Consider the following 26,192-nt stretch of genomic DNA (forward strand, 5'->3'; position numbering starts at 1 on the left):
GTGTCATTCTGTTTCTGAGGATGACCTGGATGGTGGGCATCGGAGGGGTCATCGAAGCCTTCGTCATCGTCCTCATGTGTTGCTCCACGGTGAGTCACATGCACACATGCAGCTGACATCATCGCAATCAATGCAGGTGTATTGCTTCAGTTGGCTTTGAATTTCTCACTCGATAAGTGGAATGTGCTGATGTCTCTTGTGAGCGTGCACGTCTCCTGCAGCACATATAAATGCATCACGTCACATGCACGCGCATTATTAGCGTGTCATTTGCATGTTTGTGAAACCTAGATTCTCCTACGTTATTTTTATCCTGGGCTGTGATTCTAAAGACAGGTTTACGATATGACCTTTTTCCCTTTTTATTATTCCTAAAACAGTGAAACGAATGTTACTACACAGATTCTTGAGTTCTGACACTGATTTTCTCCTGTTGACTAGTAAGACAAGAAAAGCTTTCTGTGCATCTTCAGCTGTTCGTAAAAAAGCTTCTCGTTCACCGGGGTGTAAGTGGTTTCATGCGCTGGAGATTCAGACGTTCTGCTGTACGTGAGACGCCAACAACACAAAAAAAAAGGATTTAAATTGCATCCGAATGCTTTTACTACATGTACAGAAGCTAAACACGGAAGACACGGCAGGTTTCAGGTCAGTGCTATGAAAGCACCGTGCTATAGAACACTGAGGTCCATCTTAACATACATGATCAAACGTGATGAACACCTAAACTGGAAGATATTTTGAGAGGAATGTCTAATTCAGACTGCACACAAAAATTGAAAAGCCACCGTCATCAAAGACCTCCAAAAATAACTGAGTCTTTACAAAATCCTTCAAAAAATTTTCGAGAACTTCTACTGAGACGGAAATTGTGTGTGTGTGATGTGTATGATCTGCACAACTCAATGACTTTCAATCTGCATAAAGTATTACGGTGGCCGAGAAGTGGAAAACAAAACAACAAGTTAAAAGCAGAATCAAAATGACATATCAATATTAAATCTAAAAACACAACATCAATTGGGGAAACAAAATAAGAAGTTAGGAACCACATCGATCAGAAAAAAAAACGACAAATCAGTCAAACCGGAAGAGGTTGGTGTTTTGTTGGAATGGGAGAGCTACTGCTGATATGATGAAACTCCTGTCAATCAAGATATCCAGGACGCTCGAAGTTGAGGAAAAATTTAATATTGAATTTCAGATTTTTCAATGAACGTCAAACAAAGACATCATTTTTTTATGTATAGATTTCCGTTCCTCATCCGTCAAGCGTTTGTCTCTAAGCCTTTGGTTTGGTTGTCACCGTATCTGTCTCGATGTTATTGGCTCACTCTGATGAAGGCAGATGGCGTGATTGGCTGCGCAGACTGACTCGAGCAGCCGGTGCTCTAAACTGTCCAATCAGAGCGTGTTCTCAGCATGTGATTAGCATATGGAGGTCTGTGATGAGCGTTTCGGATGCTTTCAGTGGATTGATGTCAGACTGTTTGTGTGGGTGAAAATGAACCAGCTCTCGGCCCAGTCCGAGTCTCAGTCGCGGCGTTTGAAGACAAAACCATTTGACACTTATTAAGATGAGAGAAAATTAACCCCAGATTAAAGATGGGGTAACATACGCAGTTTCGTCAATCTCATATTGATCTTGAGTACGTTTATTCAAAGAGTGTTTCGTTTGATCAAATTTATTTAAAGAGATACAGCTGTACCATTATTTCTGTTTAAACACGAGCTGCTGGATGTGGGACTAGTGGGGAGACGGGGATGGAACTACAGCACGGGCACACAACACATCATCACATTAATCCTTTCCTGTTTTCTACATTATGCACGTACACCTCGATGGCCAACAAAACACAGACATATGACCTCAGTTTGATTTACCGTGTGCAGTTCATGTCCTTCATCTTTAAGCCGCGCCATCTATTGGTTTTCAAATCCAGCATTATAGTCACTATTTAAATAACATCCATCACTGAAATGCCGTGAACAAACAGACACATAAACTTCACTATCGCAAGAGTAACTAGCTGCTGTGCAGCCCATCTTGACGCAGCGCAGACGATCTTGATGGTAAACGGGTCTCGCTCGACACAGGGATCCAGAATTATAAAAAACTTGCCAAAACAAGTCTGAGTGCTGGGGGAGTGTATTAAGTTCAGAAATACTACGTCATACATCCAACTAGTTTTTTAACAAGTTGACAGTGTGTGTGTGTGTGCCCGTGTGTGTGTGCCCGTTTGTGTGTGTAGGTGCGTGTGTGTGTTTGCGCGCGTGCGTGCAGTTGTACAGTCAGTAAATCCAGTAGTAATGCGCTTCAGTGATTGTCATGTGATTGGTTCATCAGACGGAGGAAACACAGCGTGAGTTCATCCTGAAACAATCCCTCCAGCTCATAACACACTGCATCACTTCTGTACACTCTATACTGTTGCCAAGCAACCCGACACATTTACACAGAATCCAACTAATACAATTGTCACAGGTGTGTGTCTCTAAATGGGCCTCATCCAATCAGAGCTGTGGCAATGTCAAACAACCATTAACTCCAGCAACAAACAATCCAATCAAACGCTCTGATGTCACAGTCAGACACACTGAAGTTTTTCAAGAATTCATCAGTTCAGAGATAATAAATCTACAAGTAAATCTACATGTCATTCCAATTGTTTTACACAGTGGTGAAGAATTTATTACAAATAATTTATTGGTGGACATCATTATTTTCTTTAAATATGTAATCTTTATTTAGTAACGAAATGACCTCTCTTCACTTCTGGACCGAAGGAATGACACGAGGGCGGGGCTGCAATGACTGACAGATTGCAAACTGTTGTTTAAATCTTTCACCTTTTATCGATCCAATCAGTTGTCGGAGAATGAAATCAAGTCCTGCTCTACATTTCTTTCTCATTTCAGAAGTCGTTTCACTGCTAAACTCCCTTTTTAAGTTAGACGCTCTTGAATAAGAATAACAAATATCATAATTTCTCTCTCTCTCTCTCTCTCTCTCTCCCTCTCTCCATCATTCTCTCTCTCTCTCTCTCTCTCTCTCTCTCTCTCCCTCTCTCTCTCTCTCTCTCTCTCTCTCTCTCCCTCTCTCTCTACCTCTCTCTCTCTCTCTCTCTCTCCCTCTCTCCCTCTCTCCCTCTCTCCATCATTCTCTCTCTCTCTCTCTCTCTCTCTCTCCCTCTCTCCATCATTCTCTCTCTCTCTCTCTCTCTCTCTCTCTCTCTCTCTCTCCCTCTCTCCATCATTCTCTCTCTCTCTCTCTCTCTCTCTCTCTCTCTTTCTCTCTCTCTCCCTCTCTCCATCATTCTCTCTCTCCCTCTCTCCCTCTCTCCATCATTCTCTCTCTCTCTCTCCCTCTCTCTCTCTCTCTCTCTCTCTCTCCCTCTCTCTCTCTCTCTCTCTCTCTCTCTCTCTACCTCTCTCCATTGCTATCTCTCCCTCTCTCTCTCTCTCTCTCTCTCTCCCTCTCTCCCTCTCTTCATCCTTCTCTCTTTCTCTCTCTCTCCCTCTCTCTCTCTCTCTCTCTCTACCTCTCTGCATTGCTATCTATCCCTCTCTCTCTCCCTCTCTCCCTCTCTCCATCATTCTCTCTCTCTCTCTCTCTCTCTCTCTCTGCTCCAAAATAGACACATTTGCATTTAGTGAGACAGTAGCGAGCGTAGTGATTTAAAAAGGGTTTCATGAGTGAGAGATGATTTATTCAGGCACACAAGCTTCTATTAAACTGCTTTAATAAAGGTCTGTCTAATAATCTGTCCCGACTACACACTAAGACCAAACACTGCAGACTAAAGATGTTTCACAATCAACCCGCAAACATAATAAATGAGTGTGTTTTGGCCTTTTCTCTGTGATCAGATTGACATTTGTCATTTAATGGGTGATAAAACATCCACAGACTTTTTAATCTCTTACTTCCAGATCCAGTTTTTCTTTTTTTTTATTATTTGGAAAGTACGCTTGATTTGATCTTCCATCTGCTGCTTATTTCTAACCAAACACTCTCTCATCTCTCCCATCATCGTCTCCTCTTGTATTTTCTAGACGATGCTCACGGCGATCTCCATGAGTGCTATCGCCACCAATGGCGTCGTACCTGGTAAGTCCATCCCTGATAGAGCTTATCTCACGCCTGTGTGTGTGTGTGTGTGTGTTGTCTCGGCAACAGGAAGCGGTCACCCTAGCAACAGTAACTCTACGAACAGACAGCAATATCCTCAAAGCTGTATTTATGTATCGATAATCCAATGAGTGCGTTGGGTTCTAATCATCACTTCAGTCTCATGTTCTGATTGGAGGAGAGCAATGGTGAGATGAAATTGCAGGCTTTCTGTTTATCAGCCATACGCTGCTATTATCCCTCCAGTGTTAAGAGAGCCGAAGCGAATCAGGAAGTTGTATTTATGGGATGTATTGTGCATTCTGTGCTATTTTTCAGCACTGTTATCTCTGTTATATTGATGCTAAACACAAAAATACCCATCATCACTTGTGTTCAAAAAGCCAGCGGCATAGAGAGACGAAAGTGGAACATAACTGAAAGTCATGTCCGTGTTACGAAGGTTGTTATTGTTTTTCTTTTAGATTTACACTCATGTTTTTTTATTAGTTATGTTTATTTTCTAAATACATTAGTCTCACAAATAACTAATTATTTTAACTGGTATACACTGCAAAAAACATTTTCTCATTCACAGTTTCTGTCTTTTGAAACACAATTATCTGAATAAACAAGAGGCAGTTTAATAACTTAATAAGCAAAATTATATTTATAGAAAATCAAACATCTCGTTTTAAGGAGAAAACATCACAACACGAAATCTTGTATCACTTGTATCACATCTTATTTAAATGTTACGTTTATCGTTCACAAAAACTACTTTGATGGGTTGGAATGACAACCCGAAACGCAGATTTAATGTATGAAAGAGTGTTGTTGGTTTTGTTGGATGTATTGAATTATGTGTTTGTGTGTTGTGAACAGCTGGAGGCTCATATTATATGATCTCTCGGTCTCTGGGTCCTGAGTTTGGTGGAGCTGTCGGGATCTGTTTCTATCTGGGCACCACATACGCTGGTGCCATGTACATCCTCGGATGCATTGAGATCTTACTGGTGAGATGAAACACACCAGTGTGAAGTGCAAATAATCGTTTATTATTCTTTCTCATGTCATTTACTGTCAGTGTTGTGTCTGATGTATACTTGTAAGGCGTAAATGTCACTTTTAAAATTCAAGAACACCTTTGAAGAGCTCATATGACTTCATTTATCTAATCCTTTTTCATTTTTATGCAAACCAACTGTTTTCCTTACAACCTTCCTCTCTTTCTTCGTGTTTTTATTTGGTAACGCTTTAGATTACGGCTGCAATGAACCGAGTAATTTAACAGGATTTACAGTGTAACTAATTGTATCAATAATGTACTTCTGCAGTAAATGATGTTTTAATTAACTAAGTTCGGGAGAAACATGTGCAGATCATCAACCCGGCTGGTCCGCTATTAGCAATCACAGCATCTGCCCTATTAGCACAAGAGACGCTTTCTACAAATAGACAAACTGTCTTATCTGCATTCTCTCTACAATCTCCAAGCATCCCTCCACCACCCCGGCTACTCACCACAAGCCCGTTTTGCTTCCGCAGGTCAACAGGGGGCGCTCTCTGTGTTAGGGTTTATACGGGCTCAGAGCCCTCTCCTCGGACAGCACACCACACACGCTTAACTAATACCCTGCATTAGAATTATTATCTGCTAACTCTTGAAATATCTGTAGGTAAAGGGGAATGATATGCAAAGTTTTTGGAGTAAGAGTGAGGAAAATTAAAAAAAGGATTTATGAGGAAACTGCATGCCATATAAACATCCAAATCAAACTGCTCTTAAAAAATAATTGATTATAGTCTCAAGATATCAACATTGAAATTACACATTTTACACATTAAAATTCAGCAAAATAACTCATAATTAAAATAAATTATTTGTGTCCAATAACACTCTAATCAAGCAAATAAAAATGAATCCTAAAGTCAAAAAATAGTTTGTTTTTAAACAAAATGTTTATTTCCTATGAAGTACCTTTCATTTTTGTTTATGAGCGTTTCATTTGACGTTCCCACTCTGCAATCATCCATCTCTCTCTCTCTCTCTCTCTCTGTTTCTCTCTGTCTTTCTGTTTCATGTTCATAGTAGAACTGCGGCATAGTCTTAATATCAGTTATCTATGGTTACGTACAAGTCACCAATTGTGTAATGCAAAAGTCATGTAGTATAGCATGTGACTAATCTATCCAATAAAGGCGTTAAAGCTCCCCAAAATGACTCTTTCAAAATGAGTGAAAACATTTGGAATAGATTTCTCAACAACAAATATAACCACAACCACACCATATATGCAGGATTTGTGTTAACATATACAAAAAAGTTAAAAATATTTTTTTTGAAATACGGTCAAAAGCTGTAAAATTACAGTAAAAGACAACAAAATTACAAGAAAAATGGGGGAAACAATTCATTATCTATTCTTATATCCTGTATTTTAATAGGAAAAAAGTGTTATACGGTATATTTCTGTTTCTTCAACTTTACAAAAATTTCAGGTTTTTTATCATCATATCTTATATATATAAAATTCTTGTAATTGTTTGATATTTATGGCAATTTTAAAGAAAAGGAAGAAGTTAGGTTGAAAAGGAAGAGGTAAAAAAAGTCAAAGTCTCTCTCTCTCTCTCTCTCTCTCTCTTATGGTAGAGCGAGTAATTCAGTAATTATTCAGCGTCTGTGTTTAATTGCTCCTCTGATGAGCTCTGGCGAGTCTCACTCATCTCATCTCGTATTCTTTCTATGTTCTTTCTGCTTTACTCGAGGAGGTCTCAGGTTCGTCTCACATGAGCTCAGAATGTTCTCTGCAGTAGACGTGCGGCTCTGCGGAGCACTGGTTTGAGTTTTACCCCTCCTACAGTTCACAAAGGCATTAAGACATCTATTTAAAGCGCTTTCAGATTAAAGCTGTATTGTGTAACCCTGCAGACATGATGAAATGAACAGGTCACCATAGCGACCAGCTGGTCAAATCTATGTGTCTGTGTGCTGTGCCGCACATGCTTTATCTATTCAAGGAAGATTTCTATAATGGCATCAAATGGGATCGCCATTTGAAAAATGAGGAAGAAATGAATGTTCAGGTCCCGTGACACCAAATTATGACACAGAAAATGAAGCTTTAGTTGGTAACAGCTCTTTATTCAAATTTATCCAGGCACTAAAATGATGAAAATACATATTTTTTAAAGTTTTATTTTCAAAACTCATGACATTTGAATACTTTAATTACATAACAGTAATGAGATTTGTTTGTTTGGACTCATTTTTATAATGAAAGCAGACATGTTTCATGGGATTCACACATGTACTCATTTACTTGCTAAAAGAACTTTAGTTTAAATTCAAGTGTAGTGTACATTATAGTATAATTCTATACTTTGTTCTTGTATACTCTGGTATTCTGTTGTGATAATTAAAATGAATTTTATCGACTGTAGTACATAATGTAGTATACTTATGTTAAGATTTAAAGACACTAGTATTTAGGAATTTTACTATAGTTTACTATAGTAAACTTTAAAGGTTTACAAGATTATAATTTTTCACATGGGTGTGAAATGGTTTCATGAATTATGCTGAAATCATATGGATCTGATGGTATTGAATGTATTTCAGGTGGAGTGTTTAATAAGGATTAATGGAGAGTCATTTGCAGTATTTATTCCTCGCCCGACCGCTTCGATTAACACTCAAACTCACTCTCATTTGTTTCACTGACTGTGTCCTGCTCCATCTCACTCGTTTCTCTCTCATTTTGTCTCTTATTGTTTGTTTGGTATTCCATCTATTTTCATTTAGAATTCCCTTCCTTAATTTTATAGTTTTACCTGCTGTTTGTTTAGTTCATTTGGTGAGTTTTGTCTTCGAGATAATCCACACATTTTGGTGAATATTGGACAAACACTTAAAGAGATACAGCACAGAAATGATGGTTAAGGAACGGTAGACCTTCAACACACATTTTTACGTAATAAATAAATGACATGGTGTATTGCAGATGATGTTTGTAGACCAAGCACACAGTAAACATTATTAGCAAAACAGTACATGAAATTTCAAACATGATGCTACAACTTTAAAACACACACTTCTGAGCACCTTTAGTTCTAGAGACCCTTCATCAATCAGATATCAGAACTCAAAAAACAACAATGTCTTCTTAAAAATACTTTCCGTTGTTTTATTTATCTTTTTATCCCTTTGCGATTCATTTTCCCTCTCCCCTTCTCTTTTCTCCTCTTTTTCTCCTGTGATCTCAGATATATATCGTACCACAAGCGGCCATATTTAAGATGGAGGGTCTGGAGGGTCCGGATGCTGAGGCGGCCATGCTCAATAACATGCGCGTTTACGGCACGTTGGTGTTGAGCTTCATGGCTATCTTGGTGTTTGTAGGAGTGAAATATGTCAACAAGCTGGCACTCATCTTCCTGGCCTGTGTCATCTGTTCCATTCTCGCCGTCTACGCTGGAGTGATCAAAACAGCCTTTGAGCCCCCCGTCTTTCCGTACGTTACTATAAGAACTACATTTATCATAATAAAGATACATTAAAGGCCCGTTCACATTAAGAACTGTATCTGTATTATTATAGTTCACACTAGTGGATGATAGTTTTGTGTCGAATTAAAGCTCTCTTACTTTCCCCAATCTTATAAATGTAAAGTATTGGGATTGTCTGTCTATGTTTTATCATTTATTAAGTGGAAAAAACAGAACTGCACTACTGTAAAAATAAATTCTGTCAGCTGGAGAGCGACAGAAATATACTGTAAAATACAGGATATATATATATATAAAGTTTATAAATAGTTTCCCCTTGTTTTTTTGTAAATTTGGTGTCTTTTCCTGTAATTTTAGTTTTGACTGTATTTCAAAAATAAACTGCACAAAATAAAATCTTTTTAAAAAAACTTTCCTGGCAGTTGGGGGTGGCCAAAAATAAACTGTAAAATTTTTTTTTGCAGTCTTTTCTGTAATTTTAAATGGAAATTCTGTAAAAGATAAGTGGACAAATTATGTAAATTTACCTTTTTTTACAGTGCAACATAATTGTTCATCTGTATCATTTGTGGATTCTCTTAAATTCATGACATATTTTTAAAACTTTCTTCATAGTTATCATTCTTGGTGTGAATGGACCTTTAATATAACAATTGTAACCTGTTCAGATCAATGTTTCCTCATAAATATGCATGTGAGGGTTCTTGAGATGAGTAATGAGAATGGATATAAGTATTCCCTCCTGAAATCTCAAGAGTTTCAAGCATAAAGATAAATGAATCAGTGAAATGGGCAGTGTTAGTTTCTCAGGTGTTGAAATGCTGACTGACACTCTCCTGACAGCCCTGTTGAGTTTAACCGCTAGCATTTATTCTGCAGGTGTATGAAGATGTTTTACATTCCTGAGTTTACTAAATATCCTTAACTCTCATGACATATGAGACAAAAATGGTTTTATTTGATTAAAGTCGATTTTTAAGCACATGTCTGTCTTCAAGTGTGGTTTTGATGGGAAGCTCTTAAAACATTTGAAGGTTTTGTTTGTTTGTCAGGGTGTGCGTGCTGGGAAACCGGACTCTGGTTTGGAAAGGCTTCGATGTGTGCGCCAAAGTCATGGAGAGCGAAAACACGACGGTCACCACCAAACTCTGGAGCCTCTTCTGCGATTCTGAGTTTCTGAACGCAACCTGTGACTCTTATTTCACCAACAACAACGTCACAGAGATCCAGGGCATTCCGGGGGTCACCAGCGGCATTCTGTGGGGTAAATATCAACCTGTTTGCATGAAGTCATGAGAGTAAATCACATAATGACATCATCACAACAAACCGAGTCATAACCAAACTACAGGAGATATTTCATTCACTTACACGTTAGAAACACAACTTAATGAAAAATACACAATGAGTTAACATCACAGCCATAATACCTGTACGACACAGAACAGTTTGAATGAATGTGTCAGCTGGAGCGACAGAAATATACCGTAAAATAATAGCTTTTGCCTGTAAATTTACAGGATATACAATAGAAATATAAAAATATTTCCCCTGCTTTTCTATATCTATATCTAAATTTTCTGTCTATATCTGTAATTTTACAGTTTAGACCGTATTTAAACTTGTTAAAAAACTGCAATTTTCTGGCAGTTTGGGGTGCCAGAAATACATAAAAAAAATCAAAAAATGTACATGGATAAAATAAAGAAAAGACAACAGGAAAAATAATGTAAAATTACGTAGTTGTTTTTTACAGTGATGTCAACAAAATTGTTCATCTGTATCATCTGTGGATATTTTCTTAAATTCATAAAAGATTTTTAGACCGTCATTCTTGGTGTGAACGGACCTTTATTATTACAAACTTCACCTGTTCAGATCAATGTTTCCAGAAAAAACTCAAGTTTGTTTATTGCTCACTTTTGCATATGGACTCAAAGATGACATGATCAAAAGTTCATTCAGTTTGATGACTTGGGTTGATTTGTTCATTCTTGTGTTTGTCTTTTAGAGAATCTCTTTGGGAACTACATGGAGAAGGGGTCTTTCATTGAGAAGACTGGACTCTCTTCTGTAATGGATGCAGAATCTGTCCCCACCAACACCAATCGTTACGTTCTGGCAGATATCTCTTCATTCTTCACAATGCTGGTGGGGATTTACTTCCCGTCTGTAACAGGTCCGTCTCTGAGCTTTAAAAAACTCCATACGTACGATCATTTTGTACTGTGATGTTAAGTGTTTTTCTCATGATTACACATTTCTAATAGTATATAAACCCGCTTTGTAATTGTTGTATTTCATAGAATCATAAAACAATAAATATGCTTTTCAAAATGAAGACAAGAATGATTGTGACGTCTTGTTCTTGCGTGAAACGTGCTGAACTGTGGGTAATCTCTTGAACACCAGATGATGTCATTAGTTTGGACTTCATATGACGTCAAATGGCAAAGGCTTTTTTATTTTATATAATTTTATTTTATATATACAATGGCACTTCAATTATTTTGGGACCATTAAACACCTTCTGAATGCATGCATGTGATGTGACTGTCAGATTGACGCCACACATTCATTCAAACTGTTCTGTGTGGTACACAGGTATCATGGCTGGATCGAACCGTTCTGGTGACCTGCGTGACGCTCAGAAGTCCATTCCCATCGGCACCATACTGGCCATCACCACAACCTCCATCATCTGTATCCTTTGTGTGTAAACACACATAGAGCTCCACCTGCTGGACACAGTCTGACAACACACCCTCCTCTGATACACCTGAGCAGTAGAATGTGTGTACGAAAATATTGTATAGGAGAAGGTGAACATTTTAAGCCTGTAAATTAACACTCAAATTAATACTTCATTATATTTTGTATGAAATAAAAAGACACAAACACTATAAGCAGCTCTCAGATTAGAGGATCTGAAGTTGAATGTTGTTTTCTTTGACTGGAGTGTTCAGATATGTCCAGTGTGATGTTGTTTGGTTCTTGTATTGAAGGAGCAGTTCTGAGGGATAAGTACGTGTGTCTGTCATTTAAGTTGAAATGTGTTTTTAGTGAATGAGAGGACGATAAACAGTGTGTTTCAGGTTCGGTGAGGCGGTCAAAGGGAATCTGGTTATTGGGACTCTGGCGTGGCCGTCGCCGTGGGTCATCGTCTTCGGTTCTTTCTTCTCCACCTGTGGGGCGGGGCTTCAGAGTTTGACTGGCGCTCCTCGTCTTCTACAGGCCATAGCTCGAGACGGCATTGTGCCCTTTTTGAGAGTATGTACACACACAAACACATTTGAACTATGTTCTGGTCTTTAGACTTGTGCATAAAGTGTGGTCCATTCTGTTGATTTAAGTTTCTTAAATGAACTCTGAATATATTTGATATATTCTGATGCGGTGAGATTTTGTGTTTAACTGTGTGTGTGTGTTACAGGTGTTCGGTCACGGGAAAGCAAACGGAGAGCCCACCTGGGCGCTGCTGCTGACCGCTTGTATCTGTGAGAGTGGAATCCTAATCGCCTCCTTAGATTCCGTCGCTCCCATTCTCTCGATGTAAAAACTTACATACGCACATCTATACGTCATAACTACAGGAATCGTTTTCAAAAATCTGCCATTTACACAAAAATAAGTTGTTGAGGAAGTACAACAAAATCAGTGTTGAGAACTTTAAGTGTAAAATAAACGAAACTCACCTCATGAACAAAATATTATAGTATGTTGTTGTATTTACTAGTTCCTATAGGGGTTTTGAACTTTACTATAGTGAACGCTATAGAATACTACAGTATTTGTTTTTCTGTTACTGTACTAAATGCTATAGTATACTTCAGTTTACTGAAATGTATTATAGTAAATACTACTGTGTACTTCAGTCTACTATGGTTTATTATAGTAATACTATAGTATGCTGCAGATTAGTATTGTAAATACCATAGTGTACTTCAATTTAATTAAAAAATACTATAATAAACTGTGGCCAATTGTAGAATAATTTAGCATTTACTATAGTATACTACAATTTACTGCAGTTTATTATAGTAAATAGTATGGTACACTTACATTTACTAAAATGTATTTTTTTAAATATATTAGTAATGTATTAAACAATTTAATACCGTTTATTGTAGTTAATAGTATAGTATACTGAAATTTTCAACAACAAAAAATTCAATTCAATGGTGTACTACAATGTACTACAGTTAACATAGTAAATGCTATAGTATTCTACAATTTACTAAAGTTAAATATAGCAAATAGTATAGTAAACTTAAATTTTCTCGAATGTATTTTAATAAATACCAAATTAGCCTACTGAATTATACAATTTACCACAGTTTATTTTACAGATGACTACAAGAAATACTATAACAATCTGCAGATTGCTACAGTTTACATAGTAAATATAATATAATTTTTTTTTCTTGTGGGTTGTTTTAATCATTTGTCACCTATAGCGATCACATTCATAGATTTAAAGTGTGCGAACACTATTTGTAGGATCTATACTTTATGATGTGATATGAGGCTGTAGTTTTTTGTTTATCGGCACTGACGCTTGTGTTTTTCTCGTAGGTTTTTTCTCATGTGCTACATGTTTGTGAATTTGGCCTGCGCTGTTCAGACTCTGCTCAGAACGCCCAACTGGAGACCTCGCTTCAAGTTTTATCACTGGTGAGCTCAGAGCCCGTTGTGTTCCGGGCTTCAGTGTTCAAACGTTCTGCTAACATCTGCTTCCTCTGCTCTCGCAGGACTCTGTCTTTCCTCGGCATGAGTCTGTGTCTGTCGCTCATGTTCATCTGCTCCTGGTACTACGCCATTGTTGCCATGGTGATCGCCAGCTGTATCTACAAGTATATCGAGTTCTGTGGGTAAGTGGATTGTGACCCGGGTGGGTTGAAGAAGAAAGATTGGAATTGAATGTCAGTCGTTTGACCTGTGAGGATTTCAGATCCCTCATAATCCGCCCTCGCCGACGCTTCGGGATTTGATTAGTTTAGCGGCTGTGCTTTAAAACGCTTCGAAAGTCAAGCCCAACAGTGACCTACAACTGGCCGGAAATTAAGGAGGAGTTCCTACATCAGGAGGACTATAGACTATGTGTGTGTGGAATAGAATAGAATCTTTACCAACAGTTTTTTTCAGATAGTTATTTCATGACGAAGATTTGAAACCGTGCATGTGACTGGAACACAGTTATATTCCCATGAAAAGTTTTATATAAATATACATCAACATGTCTGGAGCGGTTGAATTGCTGATCGTAGACGTCTGGGGCCCTAAACTAACTTGTGAGGGGCCCTTGAGAAAATAATTACAATGAGATATAAACATAACAGTAACTGTTAAAAACACACTAAGACAACTGAAGACTGAAAGAACTCAAAACTGAAGTGAGAACAATTAGATACCCTAAAAAATTTGATTGACAAAACGCGTGACTCTGGCCCAATCTAGCTGTCAAAAAAACTATAACACACAAACGCTTTTTTACTGACCAAATGAGGGATTTAATAACAAATAAAGCATGATAAATACAGTTGACTTAAGAAAGCTAAGCATACGAAAACACATCAATAACTCTCTACAGTATGTGTGCTGGCACAAACTAAAGATTACGTATTATAACGGGCAAACGATATACGGTGAACAAATACTGAGTTTGTTAATCCATCCTGGAGTATTGTTTTGCAAGTAATTCATTGCATTATTTGGCAAATCTATAATAGTACAAAACCAATGCCACCTTGATATTTTGGCTCACGTTTTTCCGCTCCAGACATGTAGCTCTGTTTTGAAGCCATGGTCATAAGTAAAGAGTCATATCAGCACATCATGCGCATATCATTACCTGTCGCGCCCACTGCATGATATCCGAGTATTTAACAGTAATTAAATAAATTAAGTATTGAAGGGGTCATATGTCGCGAATATGTGTCTTTCTGTCTCTTTGGTGTGAATGAATGCTCACCCAGATCTGCCTGAAACACCTGGTGTAACCCCCACAAATCTTCATCAGTTGGTGGTCTGATTTTACTAAGACCGCCCAAATGTATCCTCAAGTAAGGTGGTGTACCTGTCAGTACAATTGAAGAGGAACCTGATGTTCCAAATATGGTCAGAGGCGTTACATTTCCCTCACACGCTTGAAATATTCGACCAATCACTACACACTGGTGAACTGGCCAATCAGAGCACACCTCGCTTTTCATAGCCATGAGCTTTGTTCAAAATCTGAGAGGAGATACAAACATGTACGTGTGTGAAGAATACAGCGTTTATCAACCTTAAATCATGTTTACACATTGAGTCACATGTAAAACAAACCATAATATTCCTTTCAGCTGTGTCATATGACTCCTTTAAAAAATAAATTCCAAAGGATTCCTCTAAAGTTTACTCACCAAGTGATAAAAATAGCATGTTGTTTACAATAGTGTTTTTGATTCGGTACTCAAGGGGGCCCCCCTGGTGGTGATGGGGCCCTGCATTGTCTGCGTATAGGAAGGATCGGCTCATAGTGGTCTAATGATCACACATCTACGTGTTAACTTTATACTTTATGTATAGACCAAATCAAAATGTGTGTGAAAAGCAGTTTGTTTTGTGTTGACAGGGCGGAGAAGGAATGGGGTGATGGAATTAGAGGGTTGTCCCTCAGTGCCGCCCGATACGCCCTCATGAGGTTAGAAGAAGGACCTCCACACACCAAAAATTGGAGGTTCGTGTTTACTCACTCAACACACTCACGATACTTATTACTTAAGAAAACTATTATAAATAAATGCTGCTGTGAAAACATTGCCGAAATATTGCTTTCCTCGTCACAGACCTCAGATCTTAGTTCTGGTCAGTATGGACTCAGAGATGAACGTGGAACAGCCTCGTCTGCTCTCTCTGACCAATCAGCTGAAGGCCGGGAAGGGTTTGACCATCGTGGGAACGGCGCTGGTGGGAACGTACCTGGACAACTTTCCTCAGAGCCAACAGGCTGAACAGGTGACATGCACAGAATACACACCATGTGTTTGGAAATGAAGCATAAACAACATTTAAGGGATCCCCAGATAAAGGAATTTCAAGTTGTTAAATAACATTTCTTAAACAATATTTTGAATGCATTAGTGGATTAAAGTCCCAGTAAAATGAAAAATTACAAATCCTATTTTCAAATGAAATATTGCAGCGTTTATTGTAAATAGTTTATCAATGTCTGTCGTTCTCTTTTAAAAATTTGTGTGCCCTCATAATCTTCAGTTAAAATCTGAAAATGTTTTCCGCCCTGAAATGACTATCCATCATAAATGACGTGTGTTAGACGGCTTAGGCGGAGCATTCGTTAACTCCTCCCCTTTAACTGTCAGTCTGCTTCCTGTTCCATTTCAAAATGCGACTGCTGTTTTTATTCATCCAATCAAATCGTTGAGAAAAAAAAGCCACACACACTATTTCACATGGAAATGCGTCACAATACAGAAGTAAAAACTATCGCAACTTCCGGTTCACGGGGACTTAATTAAACATTTACTTGTTGAAATTTCAGATCCAGATTCCCAGTTTTAAGAGTGTTTTATTAACATTATAATTGTGTTATCAAAATGATTTTCCTGAATGTTTTAATTGTCCCATTTACAATGTAACAATGTCATTTTTGTACGAACACTTTTACAACGTTTACATTCTTATTAAGCATTTTTGTCTCCTTTTTTAGTGAAAATATCTGAAATTTCTTCAATGTACAATGACTTGACAAGAAAAGTGACCAAAGATATCTGGTCTTGTTTATTAAAAAATGATATAAGAATGAAGTAAGTTTATGGTAAAAACAAGTCAAAAAATCTGACCATAGTGTGAGAAAAATACACTTTAATTTAGTTTGACCTTTTCTCAAGTATCTAATTCAAGTTTATTTTTTAAATAAATAAAAATGTAAATGTCTGATTTTTTTTCATGTTGTGTTTCTCAGTCATATTTCTCTCACTTTGATGCTTGTGATTTCTCACACAGTCTCTGAGGAAACTGATGGAGACAGAGAAGGTTAAAGGCTTCAGTCAGGTGGTAATCTCCTCCAACTTGAGAGACGCCACCTCACATCTGCTTCAGGCCGGAGGTTTGGGTGGTCTTCAACACAACACGGTTCTTGCCAGCTGGCCACGCAACTGGAAACAGACCGAGGACCATCAGAGCTGGAGAAACTTCATCGGTGGGTGACCGAGACGTGATGAGATCTCACTGATAATGGTTGGAAAAAAACTGGTCAAGAGCTCCGGAAAGGGATTTCTCACGCATTTCAGGAGAAACATTTGGGACATGAAGTGGTTCTCACAAAAACAAACTGAACATTTTTCCTTATTTAACTCAGAGATTTTCCCTCGGGCAGTTGTGTTACATCGCATGTGTTATTGTGCGTGTTATGAACTGATCTCTGAACAGCTGAAGGTGCGAGACAGCAGCGTCACAAATATAATAAAAATACCTGTTTATTTTACAAATCACTTATGAAATTAATGTTTATATTTATTTTTATAACGTTATAAACATTTTTTTTCATATCTTTTAACATTTATGTAAAACAGTAAACACGTAACAGCAGAAAATATGTTAAAATTCTAAAATACAAAAATAAATAAAAATATAATTTTATGAATATATGTTTATGATGTTATACAAATAAAGACGCTAATAAATAAAGAGAAGGTTCTTTACGTTGATGCCGTAGAAGAACCATTTTGGTTTCACAAAGAACGATTCAGTCAACCATCTCTTTCTTACTCATATATACATATATTTATAATTCAGATGTTTAAGGTTCTTTATGGATCCCAAAGGTTCTTCTATGGCACCGGACAACCTTTTGAAGCACTTTTTTTGTTCAGAGTGTATTTCAAAAACTTTTTGTCCACATTCACGCTCATGCCTCTCCATGAAAAAGCTGTTTAAGATCATCACTAACATATACATTATACACTAATGTCCATTCAGAGTTGGTGAGAGAGACCACAGCCGCCAGTAAAGCTCTCCTCGTGCCCAAGAACATCTCGGTGTTCCCGTCGAACGGAGAGAGATTCACTGAGGGTCACATTGACGTCTGGTGGATCGTTCATGACGGAGGAATGCTGATGTTGTTACCCTTCCTGCTCCGCCAGCACAAGGTACTGAATCACTCCAGCGTCTTAGTTTTATCTCTGGATAGAACACGTTGTTTTATTTTATAGAGAGCTGTGAATGTGTTTGGTAGGTGTGGAGAAAGTGTAAGATGCGCATCTTCACCGTGGCTCAGATGGATGATAACAGCATTCAGATGAAGAAAGATCTCATGACGTTCCTCTATCATCTGCGTATAGATGCCGCTGTGGAGGTGGTGGAGATGGTACGATGATCTCCTTCTCTCTTCTCTGATTTTAATTTGTCCACCTCAGATTGATATTTGGTTTCTCTGTCCCCCTCAGCACGACAGTGATATATCAGCGTACACATATGAGAAAACTCTGGTGATGGAGCAGCGTTCTGAGATCCTCAAACAGATCAACCTCACTAAGAACGAGCGCGAGCGAGAGGTACGACTCTAACCACACCAGTTGCATACGCCCCGCGCCGGCTTCGCTAACATTCCAGATTTCTCTCTTCAGATTCAGAGCATCGCTGATAGCTCTCGGGGCTCCATCCGTCGTAAGAACCCGGCCGCTGTCAACACCCAGCTGAGCGTGACCGAGGAGGAGCCGGCGGCCAGCAGCAAAGACCAGAAACCAGAAGAAGAGGTACAACAGATTAACTTTCATTCAGCTGTAATTACATTAAAACGTGTATGACTGTGGTATTCAATATTGGCGAAACAGCAATACACACAGAGTTTTTTATTATAAATGAAGAGTTCGGTTCCAAAATGAGATAACAAATGTTTCTAAAATCTGTTTTTTTTACTGTGCATTCCAATTCATATCAATCAAACTGCATTTGGTTTGTTTTGATTTAAGCCGTACAGCTAACTAACACAATAAAAATACAAATTAATAATAAAAATTAAAAAATTAAAAAACATAATAAAATACATGATTTTTGAAAGCACTATGTCGTTTTGAAACCAAACTCTTAAAATATTTGTTTTTTAGTTTTATTTACTATTTTGAATTAAGTCTTATTTTTATATTCAAATTTCATTTTAAGGTATATTTTTTAATAATTTTGTTACATGTAGATTATTTTTTATATTGCTATATAGTTTACAATCATTTCGGTTTCACTTTTAGTTTAGATTTTTATTCCTTTTTCTGCAACATTTCTCATTTTCATATAGTTCATGTTTTTAAAGGATATTTGGTCTATGTTTCGTTTGATTTCCATTAACAGAAATGTCTGAATAGTCTTGTTTTTGTTAGCTAATCACTGTTTGTTATAGTATATATCTCTTATATTAGTAATGAACCAGAACACCTGATGATAATGTTTTAAAACTCTTCTTTACTATAAAGACGTGAGGTTTTTAAACCTTGTGATCAAGCAATAGTCACCTAACATGTAAAAGTTTAATGCTGGTGTAAGATGTTTGTCCGTGCGGATCTCTGAGAGTTTATATTTCAGTTTTATCCCTCCCGTGTCTTTCACCCTGATATTCTCTGTACACACATACGTGTTTTCCTGCCCCGCCTCTCAGCGCGTGCCTGTTTCCTCATCAAAACAGGAGCAACTCATTCATGACAAGAGTACCACCCCAGCCACCCCAGCCACCCCTCAGTCTCCCACCCCAGAGGCCCTGACCCCCGGCACGGTCGTTCAGATGACCTGGAGTGAGACCAAGTGTGATGGAAAGAAAGTCAAGCCGATGGGAGCCACCACAGAAGAGGCTATTAAAGATTTATTCAACATGAAACCGTAAGTGGAGTGAAACCACTTCACCTGCTAATGGTTCACACTCAACTTACTGCATCCCCATCCGCATTATATCCGTCTTGAATAGTATTAGCAAATAGAATTATTATGACACACATCACAGTATTCTCAAAGTGCCCTAAAAAATGGTCTACTGTTGCCGCTTAAAAGAGGGCGGAGTTTAGTGATTAATAAAATTCATCACTTAAACTGTTGATATATTTCTAAAAACATGATATTTTTAATAAATATTAGATTATTATTTATTTATGTTTTAGTTCTTGATTTTACTTTAGAAAAATATTATGATAATAGTTTTTCTTTAAATAAATCTTTTTTTTACTTAAATATTTTTGTCACGTATTTATTTCATTATTGATATTTATTTATAATTATTTTTTGATTTAGTTTAGTTTTTATTCATTTTATTTACAGCTGCCTCAGAGCATGATAGGAAATATACAGAAGATTTATCACTAAAAATGCTGAAACATTTCTAAAAATAAAATACTTTTTATTACAATAGTTTTTCTTTCGACCAAAAAATTATATATACATTTTTAGTTGCTAATTTTACTAAAATTTTTAGCGATTTTGTTTTGTGTTCTGTTTTGTCACGTATTTATTTCAATATTGATATTTATGTATTCATTTATTATTTGTTTTATTTATGTTTGCTTAATATTTTTAGTTTTTCAAGGCAACATTTCACAATTTTTTGTTAGTTTTTCAAATAATATTTTTTATTTCAGTTAACAGAAGCGTTTTAAATGATTAAGTATTAGATAACTACAATATATGACCAGTTACGATTACAACGAACAAGAAAGTCTTGAGTTTCTTACTGCTCGTCCAATGTTCTTCTGACGCTCATCTGCGTTTATTGCTCACATGAATTCAGATTTCTTTTAATTGATTGAAATGTATTTTGTAAATGGGCTCTTCCTCACATCATGTCGTTGTTGTTGTTTCTTTGTCATGCATCAGCGAGTGGGAGAATCTGTGAGTATAGATTATGATTCTGTGTCCACACAATCTCTACACACACTACACATGATGAACTCAGCGCATGTGTTAACTCTTCATATTTCTGTTATCAGAAACCAGTCCAACGTCAGACGCATGCACACTGCGCTCAGACTGAATGAGGTCATTGTGAAAAAATCAAATGAAGCCAAACTGGTCCTGCTCAACATGCCCGGACCACCCAAGAACAAAGCTGGAGATGAGAACTGTATCCTGAACACTACACAGTGCATACTGCATTACTATTTTCATGTTTGTGTGTGGAGATTTACAGATGTTTTTCAGCTACGCAGTAGTCGGTTGTTTCATTAACTCAACATCATTCAGACATGGAATTCCTGGAGGTTCTAACAGAAGGTCTCAATCGGGTCCTCCTCGTGCGCGGCGGAGGTCGTGAAGTCATCACCATCTACTCCTAGGAAACTAGCGTCATCGCGCCCCATATTCCTCCTGTTTTCAACCCTTCTTTCCGCAACTGCCCCAGTGTGACCCGAGCAATATCCCAGAATTCCCTTCGGTCAGTCCACAAGCGCAGCTTCTTCTCATCCAGTCTGCTGTGACCGCTCGACTCATCTCTTCCGTCGTCCTCACGCTTCACTGTTTTCTGAAGGTGCACTGTTGATGTCAGCGGGCGTCCGTCCGCCGATCGCTACTCTCATCCAATCAGGAGACGTTGGTGGGTTCAACTTTCTTGGTTGTTGTTTTGTTAATCATTGTTTTGAGGACGCAGTGCAGAACAAGCGAGGCTCGATGAAGATGGATTCACAGTGTTGGAGATGCTGTGAAACATTTCTGCCGGGGTAGCCAACCTCAGCAACACTTGACCGAAACAACAAATGTGATCAACATCAACATGAAATGAACCCTGTTTACTTTCTTAATGCACATGTCTGCTGGAATTCTTATTACTGCATCTGACCTGGGGATCAAATCCCACCCGCCGTTTCCCCTTCACTCTGAACGATGTCACGTTACGGAAGTAAAACGGGTTCGCGAATGCCATTTGGTGTTGACTATGAAGTCTCCGTCGACCTTTGTTTACTCTCATCCTCCTCCATCTTTGCGTTTGTTTGTGTTGGTTTTCAAGTGGCTAGCTATTCCCCTGCCAACTACAGTCACATGTGCCAAAGCCGAGGCTGGCGGGCTGTGCGTCTCGCCGTCTGATGGCAGCCCAGCAATGAACAAGAGCCGTCTATCCACACTGGAATTACTGACAGAAAAAAACGTGGATTGGTGTAAATAGGCAGTATTAGATGTTGGTGTAGTATTTTTATTGTCAAGCTTCTGGTGTAATCTGACAGGGTGTTTTGAAGGCTACAGGTTTCTCATTATGGTCGCTTGAAGTTACCGTACGGTAACGAACCCCAACAAGCACTCAACCTGCACTGACAGCCACTGTGTAACAAATGGTTTCATGAGTCGACAGATTCATTGAACGAACGCGTGTGTGTGCATGAATGACTAAAGTTGTGTTCTTGTGTGTTAGTTAGACATGTTTTCCCGTTTTGTGAAATCATCTGCGTTTGCTCGTTTACAGAGAAATCTATTATCTATAAATGATCTATATCGTAGCCAAAATCTTTATACATCTATTCAATTGTCTATCAAATTTTAAATATTTTAGTATCTGATTGTATTGCCAAATGTCGTTTTCACTTGTGCCACAACAATGAAAATGTGAAATTGTGTTTCACCGTTTCTACACCGGACGTGGCGTGACATTCAGAGTAGAAGAAGCCGTGTGTGGCGCCACATCCGGTGTAGACACCGTGTTAGGATTCAATAGAATTCAAACATTAACGCATTCACTTAGAAGTGCAATATTATGTTGCTTCATTTTCTGTCAGAATTACCGAAACACACAGTATTATAATTTGCAGTGTTATTTTAGTTATTTTAATCCAAGTTAGCGTTGTGACGGTTGCCATTATAAAAGAACCGTATCTGAATCACTGAATGTGAGCAGATTAAACAGAAAATCGTATTTTGTTATAGTGTTAATTCTAACACAAATTTGACGCAGCAATAGATTGAGTTGTTTTTAAAGGGGTCATATGGCGGAAATACATGTTTTTCTGTGTCTTTGCCGTGTTATGTTTCCCATGCATGTATTAGACACGTAAAATTGCAAAAATTGTGTTGGAACAAAAGATGCATTGTATCTAAAAGCGTATCTTGTATCTTTTTAACCTTAAATCATGTATACACCGTGTTTTACATCTAAAGCAAACAATAATATTCATTTTAGCCAAGTCAAATGATCCCATTAAAGAAAAAAATGCAAAGATTTTAAAGCTAACACCTATAATCTTAACTCTATATGGAGTTCTGTAATACATTAGCCAAATTAAAAAAAATCCAAATTATTTCGCTAAATTGGTTCCTTGAAATCACCCTTAGCCTTCATTTTGGCTGAGATTAATCGAGTTCAGAAAGTGTTTTTGCACGGGTAAATGTGCAATTGGAAAATCACATTGCATTATTTATTTTTGTAGAGGTACAAATGTTTTGATATTTTTTCTTTTTCCATAATTGTAACAGCAGAAATACTATTAACCCTACATATACATGATAAACATTTATCGTTATTAATATATAATGCATATACAGTAGTTTACAAAATGACAGATTATTATAGTTACATTTAAACCTCATAGGATATGAATGCTGCTGCTATATATGATTAGATCGGATTGTGCGTGGACATATATCGAAAGATATTTAAATATTTAAAGGTATATTTACACTGTAAATGGGGGGGAGGGGTTAATGCTGAAGAACGCAGCTGTACGGCCGTTTGCACAAAAACGAGCCTTATAATCAACTTTATTTCAGATTAGTTTTGGATAACGTTCATGAACAGCACACTCGATCCAAACATAACCACGCATTAAAGCATTTTAACAAAGTACTGCCTGCATAGACTGAGCCTCAGATGATGTATCTCCTGTTTGCATGGTGTGTGTTGGAGAATTAGTTGTTGGTGAAATTTATTGAGATGAAATTAAAGGGCAGTTTATGAAAAAATTTCAACGCGGAGCGTTTCAGACTGTTGCCCCTATCGACTCTGTATGTAGCGATTTTACGTGTCGTGGTTCGGTACTCGTAGATCATGTCTGATAGATTAGCGGGATATTCGGTGTTTGATACCAGTAGTCGTCAATTTTTATTTTTTTGCTTTGTATAATATCACTGTTGAGAATGGATTGTAGTTCCCTGTGCGTAAGTTAGTACACCGAAAAAAAATGCTCCACACGTTTTTCACCGGTAACGTGCAATATTGATTCCGATTGAAAGTAGAGTGCACGGCGTATTTAAGTGGACATTTTAAGTTGCCGCTTCACTCACAATTCAGCTTCTCTCAGAATCGTCCTGACACGTAGTTCATCAGTGTGCAAGAGAAGTGTGTGTCACATCTGTTCTATGGTGGCTGAGATAGAAATGCACTTTAAACAGACTTACACAGAGTTAATTACGATCCAGCGCGACGAAACATTTTGGTGCTGACGCCTCCAGTGGCAGACGTGTGTACTGCAGTCATTAACACCATTGATCTCTTAACCCTGTTCTTGGATCCGTGTATAGGGAGCAGGGATGGAAACTTCTGATTTAGTGGTTTGCCGACCGAACACGTTTGTTTCCCGCAGTAAAATGACTACCTGAACATGTTGATTTTATGATGCTGTCGGTGTGTGTATGCTGGTTATTTGGCATGAGTTTCTAGCATTTCGTTGAACAAAAATTAAGAGTATATGTAGATGTAAAAAACGAGAAAAAGAAGATATATTTCTAATAGAAAACATTGAATCGATGTGATTTTCTGTCCTTCCTGACATCACGTCATCATTTCACATCTCTGAGCACTGTATTGAAATGTGATCACCGTATAAATCCCATCATATGAATATGGATTAAAGATAATAAACAAGCGCTTCCACTGCTGGCCTTGGCTCTATTCAAACTGACGGTGTTTCTCTTCTCTTTAGTCAGTATTACACCATAAAACCCCGGGACCTGTGTAGCAAACAGAGAAAGATAGTTAAGGCGTTCTCTTACAATCAGACACATCTTAGAATACTAAAGGGCTCTGAAAACCGTCGACATGAAGACAATCCTCTTCTTATTGAAAAAAAGCAAAGGTGAAAAGATTGTGGAATAACAAGATGCCGAATTGTTAAGAATGCAACGCTCAGTGCGAGCTCCGGCTTCCAGTGAAAAGAGCCAATCATCACAGACGATGATCATCTGGGGGCGGAGCTCTCTGTAAAGTTTGGCGAGGTACTTTCCAACTTTCGCGCGTGGGCAGTAAGTTAGCTGGAAAACATGTTCAAGCAGATGTTTGGTTCAGTTAATTTCGAGTTTAGCTTGTATTTGTTTTGAGAAACATTCCAGTTACGGTGATTGAGTTGTGTTGGTGAGCTCTTAGGGATCCATATGTTGAAATCCAAACAATTTACACGTGAATCAGTTGAAATAGAGCCAGAATCCAGACCTGTTGTCCTGTTCAACGCATGCACATTACCCTGAACAAGCTGATATCTAGATATAAATATATACATATATAAATATTTCAGTGTTTTGTGATACACAGTATTATGTTGACGCCGGTTTATTTGCGTTCTTTTCATTGTAAATGCGTTATTTTTACCAGACGTTTGGTGTTCTTGGTGTTTCTTTAGACCCTTTAGTATCTTAGTGTGAATGAGTATGGACTGATGTAAAGGGGTCTGTTTTAACTATAGTCTAGTTAGTTTAGCCACGAAAAAAGACCGTTTTATCACAAGTTAATTTATGAAAAGAAGAACTTACCAAAGTATATTTGTGTTAATCCGGAAATGTCTTTAGTGAATTAAAAACTGTAATTCTAATGAATTCAAAGGAAGCTTGAGGGGTTTGTTGTGTTTTGTATAAAATCATTTACACCGGTTTTTCCACACAATCATGCCTTAAACACACAATCTGGCAGCTATATGTCAAGGGACGTTAAACAAAAGTGCAATGGTTGACAATTTACTTTTCCTGGATGAAATTATACATGAAATGTCATTTAATGACGTCTAAATTCGAATTGGACTAGATGAGCATTCTTGCATTACATCTTCGACTCTAAATGCATTTTATAGCGATATTAAATATATTTCAAAAGCCACTTGATGACATCAGCAGAGGTCAAATGACTGTATCACACCTGCGACTTCATTCAGGTCCCTCAGGCTTGTTTTTCATTCATTTGAACTGAAAGCATTTTGTACTTGCATTTGAATGCAGTTGTGTTTGTGTGTGTTATTTCAGTTTGTATGTTTGTGCGTGAACAATGATGTACACAGTAAATCTGGGACCATGGGAAATGATTTGGGTTCCTGTAAATATAGCAGAAACAGTGTTGAGGTGTTTATTTTTGTGTCGGTGCAAGTTCAATATTTTAAAAAGATGATAAATGACGAGTATTATCTATTATTGTGTTTCATGGTACATGAAGAAAACAACATAGTTTTCTCTTACATTTACAATGCTTTCTCTCTATGGCTTCTGCAAAACTCTCACTCCATTTTATAGATTTGTCAGCACAAAATGCAATAAACTACTACCATTTTATTACACATTATCAGAGCATGCTCTTATTTTTCCTTTAGGATTTTGGGGAGAGATGATCGAGGTTAAAGTTTGCTTTGAAGATAAG

General features: G+C 37.7%; 1 protein-coding gene across 5 annotated transcripts in view; it reads left to right on the top strand.

Moving 5' to 3' along the window:
• slc12a5a (solute carrier family 12 member 5a) overlaps positions 1-26,112 on the top strand; it is a 98,116-nt gene extending 72,004 nt beyond the window's left edge. For 3 of the 5 annotated variants that reach the window (XM_056750381.1, XM_056750383.1, XM_056750384.1), the window contains 23 exons: positions 1-89; positions 4,057-4,111; positions 4,997-5,127; positions 8,378-8,625; positions 9,673-9,884; positions 10,632-10,799; positions 11,225-11,323; positions 11,587-11,644; positions 11,716-11,890; positions 12,054-12,172; positions 13,196-13,294; positions 13,372-13,491; positions 15,237-15,341; positions 15,451-15,619; positions 16,628-16,823; positions 17,603-17,772; positions 17,859-17,990; positions 18,070-18,177; positions 18,250-18,378; positions 19,272-19,489; positions 20,474-20,488; positions 20,587-20,720; positions 20,840-26,112. The exon at positions 1-89 is cut by the window's left edge and continues 58 nt beyond it. In XM_056750381.1, coding sequence (XP_056606359.1) covers positions 1-89; positions 4,057-4,111; positions 4,997-5,127; positions 8,378-8,625; positions 9,673-9,884; positions 10,632-10,799; positions 11,225-11,323; positions 11,587-11,644; positions 11,716-11,890; positions 12,054-12,172; positions 13,196-13,294; positions 13,372-13,491; positions 15,237-15,341; positions 15,451-15,619; positions 16,628-16,823; positions 17,603-17,772; positions 17,859-17,990; positions 18,070-18,177; positions 18,250-18,378; positions 19,272-19,489; positions 20,474-20,488; positions 20,587-20,720; positions 20,840-20,931 — 3,041 coding nt within the window. In that variant the 3' untranslated portion in view covers positions 20,932-26,112. The remainder of the gene's footprint in view (positions 90-4,056; positions 4,112-4,996; positions 5,128-8,377; positions 8,626-9,672; positions 9,885-10,631; positions 10,800-11,224; positions 11,324-11,586; positions 11,645-11,715; positions 11,891-12,053; positions 12,173-13,195; positions 13,295-13,371; positions 13,492-15,236; positions 15,342-15,450; positions 15,620-16,627; positions 16,824-17,602; positions 17,773-17,858; positions 17,991-18,069; positions 18,178-18,249; positions 18,379-19,271; positions 19,490-20,473; positions 20,489-20,586; positions 20,721-20,839) is intronic. The other 2 variants (XM_056750382.1, XM_056750385.1) reach the window with 1 other exon arrangement.
• The last annotated feature ends 80 nt before the right edge of the window (positions 26,113-26,192 follow it).

The sequence above is a fragment of the Triplophysa dalaica genome, chromosome 6, assembly GCF_015846415.1.
Source record: "Triplophysa dalaica isolate WHDGS20190420 chromosome 6, ASM1584641v1, whole genome shotgun sequence".
Lineage (NCBI taxonomy): Eukaryota > Metazoa > Chordata > Actinopteri > Cypriniformes > Nemacheilidae > Triplophysa > Triplophysa dalaica.